This window comes from Pocillopora verrucosa, chromosome 5 (genome assembly GCF_036669915.1).
Source record: "Pocillopora verrucosa isolate sample1 chromosome 5, ASM3666991v2, whole genome shotgun sequence".
Taxonomy (NCBI): Eukaryota; Metazoa; Cnidaria; class Anthozoa; order Scleractinia; family Pocilloporidae; genus Pocillopora; species Pocillopora verrucosa.
The window spans coordinates 1693301-1704242 of NC_089316.1; the positions used below are offsets into that span (position 1 = coordinate 1693301).

Sequence of the window (10942 nt, forward strand, 5' to 3'; positions counted from 1 at the left end):
CCTCTGACGGTATTTAATTATTTATATTGAAAACGGTTTGTACCTGGCACATTTAGAGGACTTGATCAAGGCTTTGCATGATAAAAAGGGTAATAAATCTTCATGAGGAATGTTAGTCTTTCAGGATGTATTGAACTCACTTTAATAAGTTACTTCTGTCAATTTTTAAGTTGACCCAAAGTGATGATTTAGTTAGGGTAGAATTCTGTAAAGTGTGTGAAATAAATTTCATCTTTCTTCACTTGGCGCCCTCTTCGATTTGTCCTTTCTACACCGAATGCTTATCAAAAAAAATGTCTGTAACCCTTTAAGTCGATTTGACCAAAATTTACAGAGAATGTATCACACCTGCTTTGAGGACAAGTGACATTTCTATTCCAATTTCTTTTTAAATGCAAAAAATTGCCAAGAGTTTGAAATCGGCTTATGCATGGAGCAGGAGTCTCTTATGTAGGATTGTTGTGAAGCTACACTGCTAATTATTCAATAACGTTAATAGATTTTCTCATCGGGTGGCTATTTCACAAGAAGACATGAGCAAACGAAAGCGTTTAACGGGTGGCTTGCAAAGAGCTGGCTGCCGAACTGTTGTTTTCTGCCAGCAAAACAAAGGATCAGTTTGATTATATTTCCTAAACTGAAGAGAGCCACAGAAGAAAAATAATGACTATTATGATATGGCCCTTGGGGCATTGCTCTGACTCACAATCCCATTGAAAACCATAATAAAAGCTGACGTGTGTGGGGCCGGATAGGTTGAATTTAGCTAGAAATGAGTTGCGTTCTTCAATAAATCATGAGTTTCATGTTGTGACCCAGAAAAATAATGGTAAAGTGATATTAGACATGTGGGTTGAGTTTGTCGTTGGTTCTTGTCGTTGCTCCGAGAGTTTTTCTCTGGGTTCTCCGGTTTTCCTCCCTCCACGAGAACAAACATTCTTATTTCCAGTGGAAACAGTGGAAAGAAGAGCCATCTCGTGGAATGTCTACTGCTGAAATGGCTTTTATTGATACCACTGAGTTCCAACAGTCTAAAAGCATAATAGATAATACGTTGGTACATTCGCAGACGTTTGACCTCTGTGTTTATCAATATTGTTAAATAGAATTGTGACTCTATCTATCCTTAGTTGTCGTAAACGCTCTGAAAACCTTAAGTTCCCGCTTGGCTGCTAGCCGAGGTCATGATCCGATGGTGGGGGTTGTTTAATTAACGTTTTGATAAATAGAATTGAAGTAATTTATGTTTCTGTGAATTATGGCTTAGTTGCAGTGAATATCGTACATAGTATGCATTTGTTTGATTGAAAAACCAACACAAATCAAAACAGGGGTTTTTATAAACACAAACATAATTTTGTATTGAACATTAAGCAAAAATTTTACGGTGTAACCATTTGCGTAGCATCCTTATAGGAATATTATCTTAAAGCGTTTTATGTTATAGTTTTCTTTTTCTCAAGGGAGGGTATAAGGGAACCTATAATTGAAGATTGATAGAAACTTAAAGCCTTAGAAAGAAGTAGAGGGGAGGGGTGGGGGGAGAGAACCTTGGTGTTCTTGACGCATTTTCTCTTCTCGTAAGTTCGTTACCGGAGGGGGCTGATTAGAGAGGGAAGTTATCTTAAATAATGAAAAAGAAAAACCAGCTAGTGTATTAGAGCCGATTTGAAAAAAATGACTGAAATAAAAATCCACAATTTCCCCATTCGCTCTGACGAGGGGCTAACGAAGGGTTAAACTCTTTACGGTGGCCAAATTACGCTATTAACTCAGTTGATATTGCAAAATAACCCTGTATTGAGACTTTGACAAATGACTGCTTAATACGACGCCACCAAATGCAGGTTCGACTATTATTTCACTCACCATTTTCGCCGAGAAGAGGTGATTGTTGTCTTTTATCCGTTTCGCTTAGAATAGATTAACCTCCAAAAGTTATTTTGTGGCTCTAATATAATTTTCTCTTCATTCTGTGACATTTGTGATAACAATGTCGTAAGCTGCCATTCAATTGCGAACTCCCATAAACAAACATCGATTAACGTTAATAAACACTGAAAACGTGACATCATTTCTATTTTCGTCACGTCCTTAGTGATTGCAAAGGGACTTATATTGGAGAGGCAAACTGTTCTGCTCGTATTTCGTCAAGAAAGAATTCAAGCCAATGAGGAACTGTGTAAAACAGTTTTATTGTTGATACTTGGAGTGATATCTTTCCTTATGGTGGAACAACTGATCAAGATTTTTTTTTTATTCACGATTGCAGTTTATGTGGTTCTTACGGAAGGTGAGTTTAAAAATAGATTGTATCAGCGAAATGCTTCACTAAGTTAAAGATTTGTTCTGTACGTTTGGTCCTGTTTTCATAAAGAAACATTTCAATGATCAATGCGTTATTCTTCGTTCCTCCTTTGCCGAGTGACTAAAATATAAATCCTTTTTGCTATTATTGAGAAAATTATACAATTGTATCGGGTATGGTGTTCGTGCTTACCCCTGCGTCTGTTAGAAATAAACACGAAAAAGCGAGTTAGTAAACACCTCCCTGCCTCTTTGGAGAGCTACCATCTTCTTCCGTAAATAATGCGGAAATGATTTGTCGTTTGTCGAGTAGCTGAAGCAGAATTTACATTTCATCTGTTCTTATGAAGGATGGTTGGTTTGTCATGACGCTTTAAATTTGAAATCGTATGAATTGTTGACATAAATCATGTGATAAGAAATTAAGGCTTAAAAAAAGGAAGTTTTTTCCCCCAATTCGAATTTCCACTATTAAAAGTATGGATATAATTTGTCTTATTGATAATCGTGGTTAGATTAGCGGGTCGGGCCTGCTTAATTGTTTTAGCTCATTCATTGATGAACGTCACTCTCATGATAATTTTGGTCCTTTCAAATGTCAATAAGTCGAATTCCAGTTTTCATCAGGAAAGCAGTTTCTCAAAATTAAAAAAACCCTGATGGCTTTCGGAGATAATTTTCTTAAGTGTGGCGTCTGCCTTCAGTGCGTATCTCAGCCGATGTGTTTTCTCGGTCCGTTTTTTCTTCCAAATTTTTGAAATAACATCCTGCTATAATTTATAACATGACGAAACAACCTGCCGTTAAATAATTGATAGCGAGATCTTATCGAAGTCTTATTTTCAAAACATACTATTTATTGCAGATGATTGCCGAATACTGCAGTTTTTGGAAGCTAAAGATGGCTCAGCGCTGGAAAAACACATCATAAGAACAATTGCCTTAAACTCTGAGCATTCGTGCAGAGTTCAGTGTTATCTGGAGAACGCATGCGTATCGTACAACTTTGGAAAGAGAGTAGCAGGAGATGAAGTCTGTGAATTAAACAATTCGACAGACATACAACATCCGGATGATTTAAAACCGAGAGTGAATTTCATCTACCGTGGAGCTGAGGTATATAAAAGTTTCCTATAATTTTACAATTTTTGCACCTAGAAAAGGATCTCTATAGGGATAACCGTTAGCCGTAAAGCGGCCAAAAAGTTTAGCCTTAAAAATAGGCGTAAATATTGACAAACTCTAATCGTTAGTCGTAAAGAAACTTTAACTGTTGAAATAATTGTTTTATTATACATTTTTTTAAACAATCTGAAAAAGAAAACACTTCTCTCTGGGTGTGTCATAAGTGTGAGAACACAACGCGGACGACGGGCTTAGAAGCAAGGCAGACTTTGAAATCGACATGATAATGTCAACTTCATTTGCCATTGTAAATTGAATGTATGCTGTCGTTCAATTAGAGTTTTCAAAGTAAGTTTAATGTATAATAATGGAGGTTATTAACCGTTAGCGGTAAAATGGCCAAAATTTTTATCGTTAGCCATAAATGCCACCACCCCATTGGGACCCTCTCATAGAACAATCAAAGAAGCCTCCCTCTTTGAAGGTTTGTCGCTTTATTCAAAGGACAGTTTCAGGGCTAGAATTGATGTCACTTCAGCACAAGTTTCCCTTCAATGAAAGAAACAGATACAAAGTCCTAGCAGTCGGACCATATATAATTTTATAAAGGACTAAATGATGTCTCATTAGAGCGGTTCAATATTATAGTTCCTCGTTGATGCGGACACTGCAATCAGCACATGTCGAATGATTCACGCCCTGGCCCCAATTATGTTGTCATATTCTTGGGCAAGACACATTACTATTACAATGTCTCTCTCCACCCAGGAACATGAATGATTAAAAACTATCAGATCAGCATATTTCGATGAAGAGCTGCAGTTCTTCATGTCGCTTCATTCGAGGGAAACTGAGAAAAGCTATGGCAACTATGAGCTAAAGTTCGCAAACCTTAACCTTTTATCATTCCAGAAAGAATTACGTTCATAGATTCTTTTCGTACTTTCCCATAATCCTCCTGTCTCCTTCCGTCTGATTTGAATGGTTTTTTCCATTTATCATTTCCCAGAACTCATGTGGGACCACGCCTTGTATGAATGGTGGGACATGTCAATCCGGGTTTTTACCACACGGGTACCGCTGCCTTTGTGCTGCAGGCTTTACTGGGTTAAAATGCGAAACAGGTAAGATATTTGAAAGGAACTGGAACACCATCTGAAATCCAAGTTATCCTCTTCAGCCTATGACTATTTTGGCTCAATTTTGATCAGTCTTTCATTTCGATGTTTTGACATCTAACAAAACTAAGAATTTGTCACTTGTAGCTCAAGAGCTCAAGGACGTAAGAGAGAGCACGAATAGTTCATAATTCCATAGTCAGCTGCGACACTACAGAAACCAATAACTGCCAAAAAAAAAAAAAACCAACAAAGAAAATAATCTCCTGGCAAATTTTGATTAGACCCGTTTCTGAAGTCACTGGGGGTATCTTGCAATAACTAATCCCATATAAAGAGTTTTTCTTGTTCTTAAAAGTCCTTGAACCCTCTCAGGTCCCTTGTCTTGCGAGTAATTGAACATTTCATGTAGTGTTTATTCCCCAACAAAATATTGGAGCGACGCGTAAGGTAACGAATCATGCTCAGCTAAGCCAATCACAATTGGAATTGCAGATATAGACGATTGCAGCGTTAATCCGTGTCACAATGGAGGATCATGCCGAGATCTTGTCAATGGATTCAAGTGTGACTGCCCTGAGGGGTACCTTGGAACTCTGTGTGATACAGGTTGGTGATTCTTAGGTTCGTTCTTTAAGAGCGAACGGAATATTTTGAAATAGTTTTTCATATTGGTTTAGGGTAAAGGTTTAGGGTTAGGATTAGCAGCAGGAGATCTTCTGTACTTATTTGGAGCCCTAACTTGGATGACCGGCCGAAAATAAAGCTTTCGGAAATGTTAAGTGTCCTTTCGACCAATTTTAGCGCATGCTCTTTGTTACACGTGAGATCAAGGGTAAATAGTGTTTGCATTGTCTGAATGTATATTCAATTAAAAAAATAGAATAACTCCTTTGACTTTTTATAAATACACCTTATTCAATGGTTTAACTTAAAGTACGCGCGGATGTTTTAAGAGTTGAGTAGTATTTTATGTAAAGTTGTGTAGAAAAATACGCGAAACGAGCAAAATGTCCTCTCGTGTTATATGTTAAACCATCGATTTAAGGATATATGACTCCACTATTATTTCACTTTTTAATATTTTAATTTGAGTTTGCGAAATACATCCTACGGCCTTATCTGTGTATCGTATCGATCGCAGAAGGAGTACACGAAAGACGAAACAACACGGACGAAACCATTAAAGTGTTCTATGTGACCAACTAAAAGATCTGTCGCGCGTACAAGTTCGTTTATTCACAGATCAAGCCTAACAAACGCGGAAAAGAAAAATCAAAGTTTGTTGCTCTGTATTTTTGCCCTGTTCGACAATGTAATACCGTCTATAAAAGTTGCATACTTTGCGCGCGTCCTCATGAATTTATTTGATAAATTGACGCAGTAATGGAATAACAGATATATTGTTGTTGTCCTCTGGCACAATTATTCCCCAGTGCCGTCTACGAAGCAGTTGTTTAAAACGTTACTTTCCTGATATCATCAGGTGCATGAATGTTTCGAAGGACCCTAAATGTTCAAGTATCTCAAAACGTCATCAGTTCTAGGTTTTGAGCGACTCTGAATCTGAAGGAAATATGAACCCATCTTTTTTCAAATTCTCCCCACCCCCATCCCCCCAAAAAATTGTTTTGGTGCCCATGTCCTCGCTTTCGCCATCTTTTATGAGATATCAGAACATTTCGCTTTTGACAAAGCCACATGCTTGAGTATTCCAATACATTTTCATTTTTAGCTCCCTCAGAATGCAATCAGTACAAGATTCTGAATGACTCCGATCGACACAGCGATTTTGGTCGCGGTGACCGAAAATGTGATAAAAATTTGACAGAAGACTGGTACAGATTCTCGGCGGGGGCTGGAACGAGTATACCTACTCACTGCCTACCGCACCATAGATGTGGAACGGACTTGCCTGGGTGGATGAACGGAACACACCCAACAGTTGATGAAGGAGTCGTTTCCAGAAAAGTTTGTTTTAGTGGCTATCAAAACTGTTGTCACCACCACATTATGATCAACGTACAGAATTGCAGCTCTTTCGTTGTATACAGACTGAAACCGGTCCAAGTTTGTGCCAGCCGATACTGCGGAAAAAGCTAGAGGCTGAAACACAAATCTTGTTTTTAAGGATATTGTTTATCATTATACCTTGATCTTTAGTCGTTTGCGTTTGTGTAATCTGCCGTTGAACTAATTCAGATATCACAAGCACGTCAAGAATGAAACTTAACTTTAAAACAGTTCGTCCTTTTTAAAGAATTATCATTTAGAATATTAAAGGCGGCCTGATCAAGACTTTGCAGAATTATACGAGTAAAATTTATGAGAGATGCCATTCTTTTAGCAAGTATTATATTTACTTTAGTTTCTTCAGTAAGCGACTACTCCAATTAGTTACATGATGAAAGACGACGTAATTTTGATTTGTACACCAAGTGATTGTTCTTAAAGGTAGAAGTTTTGTAATGCGCGTAATTAAGTGCATCTATCTTAACTTTGCAGTGTCTTTGACTTTCCCTGTCGCTAGGGATCCTAGTGTTATTCTCAATGAATGCCCTTTAAAACAAGGTTGAACTTATTTGTGATACCGTCACATACTCAAAGTTGACGAATAATTACAGAGAAAGTATCACAGCTGCTTCGAGGCCTCGAGCTATTTGTCGCATAAATTCCTGTTGTAGTCAACGGAAAAGGTCATAGGTTGTGTGAAATCGGCTTACAAATGGATTGGATTCTCTTATAACGGATGGGGGAGATAAAGTGTTTATAGACATTTTATAGAACTGTTTTATTCCGGTTGGGGAAAGCCGTTTCATCTTACACATCACATCGTATTTCCCCGTTGCAGTCTTTGGCTTTCAGCAATAGTGAATATGAGTTCAAAACATTTCAAGGACTGAAGTTTTTCTGAGTTTTTTTGTGCAGTGACTTAGATGACTTTTAATTTGTGGATATAAAATCCTAACTTATTGTTGACTATCTTAAACGGCCGTCTTAGACTTTTAACTGCTGCTGGTTAAAATTTGAAAGCCCTAACTCATTCGTGAAAACAAAACAAAAAAGCTGGATAGAACGGTTTACGCTTGATAATTTGAATCAGAGCTGTATTTTCTCTCTACTCGTCCCATTTCTTTGTTCTGAGCCCAGAATGTTCGATAGAATAAACCTCACGCAAACTGCACTCTCGTGCGTGATAAGTAGAAATAAGTGCGTGCGAGTGCGTGATGGCTCGCGATCGATGGCTCGCGGTTTCGACTTGACTAAAGATAAATAAAACTATAGGTAGGGTAACAGGAAACTCCTCTGACGGTATTTAATTATTCATATTGAAACTTATTCTATGTGGCATATTTAGAGGACTTGATCAAGGCTTTACATAATAAAAAGAGTAATTAATCTTCATGAGAAATTCTATTCTTTCAGCATGTATTGTACTTAATTTAAACAGTTACTTTTGTCAATTTTAAGTTGACCCAAAGTGACAGTTCAGTTAGGGTAGAATTCTGTAAAGTGTGTGAAATAAATTTCATCTTTCTTCACTTGGCGCCCTCTTTGACTTGTCCTTCCTATATGAAATGCTCAATAAGTGCGTGTGACTGCGTGATGGCTGGCGATCGATGCCTCGCGGTTTCGACTTGACTTAAAAATTTATAAAACTAGATTGGGCAACAGGAAACTCCTCTGACGGTATTTAATTATTGAAAAGCTTTTTATATTTAGCATATTTAGAGGGCTTGATCAAGGCTTTGCATAATAAAAAGAGTAAATATCATAAGAAATGTCATTCTTTCAGCATGCATTATATCTACTCCAGTTACTTCAGTTTACAGTTGACCCAGTCAGTAAATCATGTATCATGATATAATTTTTCTAATAGGAGTAAATGCATGCGAGTGTGTGATGGCTGGCGATCGATGGCTTGCGGTTTCAACCTGACTAAAGATAAATAAAACTATAGGTAGGGCAACAGGAAACTCCTCTGACGGTATTTAATTATTTATATTGAAAACGTTTTATACTTGGCATATTTAGAGGACTTGATCAAGGCTTTGCATAATTAATAGAATAATTAATCTTCACGAGAAATGTCATTCTTTCAGCATGTATTGTACTTACTTTAACTAGTCACTTCTGTCAATTTTAAGTTGACCCAAAGTAATAGTTTAGTAAGGGTAGAATTCTGTAAGGTGTGTGAAATAATTTTCATCTTTCTTCACTTGGCGCCCTCTTTGACTTTTCCTTTCCAAATCGAATGCTTATCAAAAAAATGCCTGAGAGTAATTTAGATGTTTCTAACCCTTTTAAGTCGATTCGACCATAATTTACAGACGATGTATTACACCTGCTTTGAGGACACATGCCATTTCTATTCCAATTTCTTGTTAAATGCAAAAAATTGCCAAGAGTTTGAAATCGGCTCATGCATGGAGCAGGAGTCTCTTATGTAGGATTGTTGTGAAGCTACAATTCCAATTATTCAATAACGTTGATATATTTTCTCAGTGGGTGGCTATTTCACGAGAAGACATGAGCAAACGAAAGCGTTTAACGGGTGGCATGCAAAGGGCTGGCTGTCGAACTGTTGTTTTCTGCCAGCAAAACAAAGGGTCAGTTTGATTAAATTTGCTAAACTGAAGTGAGCCACAGAAGAAAAATAATGACTATTATGATATGGCCCTTGGAGCATTTCTCTGACTTACAATCCCGTTGAAAACCATAATAAAGCTGACATGTGTGGGGCCGGATAAATTGACTTTAGCTAGAAATGAGTTGCGTTCTTCAATAAATCATGAGTTTTATGTTGTGACCCCGTATTAGACATGTGGGTTGAGTTTGTTGTTTCTTCCTGTCGTTACTCCGAGAGTTTCTTGATACCACTGCGTTCCAATGGCCTAAAAGCATGATGGATAATACGTTCGTACATTCGCAAACGTTTGACCTCTGTGTTTATCAATATTGTTAAATAAAATTTTGACTCCATTTATCCTTAGTTGTCGTAAACGCTCTGAAAACCTTCCCGCTGGGCTGCTAGACTTCAAACCCACCTCGCGATAAGCGGCCTTCACCTGATATTCTTTGAAAGTTTAATTAGGCAGCTATTGTTTGAACTGGAAAAATATAGTCTCGAATTAGGCAGAAATACGGACCTTTGTTCTGTTGGGGGTCCATTTTGGGCTTGGAAATCTCGGAGCGAGCTCTTCAGAATGAACATCTTATTTCAATTTATTGAGCTAGTTTTCATTAGTGAAATTTTTTACGGTTGAAATTTTTTACAGTAGGAATGGTGGGTGGACCGCTAAATACATCATTGACCACTTAATGTACAGAATTTCGCTCGAAAATGGCGAATTTCCTTTATAATAGATTAACCTCTAAATGTTATTCAATGGCTTTCGTATAATTTTCTCTTCATTTTGTGAAATTTGTGACAACAATGTCGTGGGCTGCCATTCAATTGCGAAAACCTAATTTTAAACTCCCGTCAGGAAAGCGAACATCCATTAATGATAAAACACGACAAACGTGACATTTCTAAACCAAGTTGCCTTAATCATAAAGAGCTGTTTTCATCACGGCATATCCCCAGTGAGTGCAAAGGGACATAAATTGGAGAGACAAACTATTCTGCTCCGATTTTGCCAGGAAAGAATTCAAACCAGTGACGAACTGTGCTAAATAGTTTTATTGTTGATACTTGGAGTGATATCTTTCGTTATGGTGGAACAACTGATCAGCATTTTTTTCCTATTCACGATTGCAATTTATTTGGTTCTTTCGGAAGGTGAGTTTAAAAGATAGATTGTATCAGCGAAATGCTTCACCAAGTTAAAGATTTGTGCTGTACGTTTGGTCCTGCTTTCATGAAGAAAAATTTCGATGATCAATGCTTTATTCTTCTTTCTTCCTTTGCCGAGTGACCAAAAAGTGAAATTCATTTTTGTTATTATTGAGAAAATTATTCAATTGTGTTGAGTATAATGTTCATGCTTTCCCCAGCTTCCCTGCCTCTTTGGAGAGCTTCCATCTTCCGCAAATAATGCGGGAATGATTTGTCATTTCTTAAATGGCTGAAGCGGAATTTACATTTTATCTGTTCTTGTGAAGGATGGTTGGTTTGTCACGACGCTTTAAATTTGAAATCATGGAATTATTTACATGAATTATGTGATAAGAGATTACGGCTTAAAAAAATGAATATTTTTTTCCAATTCGAGTTTCCACATATTAAAAGCATGAATATATTTTGTCTTATTTATTAGTCGTGGTTAGATTAGCGGGTCAGGCCTCCTTAATTGTTTTAGCTCATTCATTGATGAACGTCACTCTCATGATAATTTTGGTCCTTTCAAATGTCAATAAGTCGAATTCCAGTTTTCATCAGGAAAGCA

At 37.3% G+C, this 10942-nt stretch overlaps 2 protein-coding genes across 2 annotated transcripts in view; both read left to right on the forward strand.

Annotated features, from left to right (window-relative positions):
• Positions 1-2118: 2118 nt before the first annotated feature.
• LOC136281168 (uromodulin-like) lies at positions 2119-7894 on the forward strand. Its single transcript, XM_066167406.1, has 5 exons — positions 2119-2293; positions 3173-3423; positions 4442-4556; positions 5046-5159; positions 6286-7894. Exons 1-5 carry the CDS (start codon positions 2227-2229, stop codon positions 6651-6653), a joined length of 915 nt encoding a protein of 304 aa, XP_066023503.1. The 5' UTR covers positions 2119-2226; the 3' UTR covers positions 6654-7894.
• Positions 7895-10172: 2278 nt separating this feature from the next.
• LOC136281169 (uromodulin-like) overlaps positions 10173-10942 on the forward strand; it is a 6202-nt gene continuing 5432 nt past the window's right edge. The window contains exon 1 of the mRNA XM_066167407.1: positions 10173-10335. Coding sequence (XP_066023504.1) covers positions 10269-10335 — 67 coding nt within the window. The 5' untranslated portion in view covers positions 10173-10268. The remainder of the gene's footprint in view (positions 10336-10942) is intronic.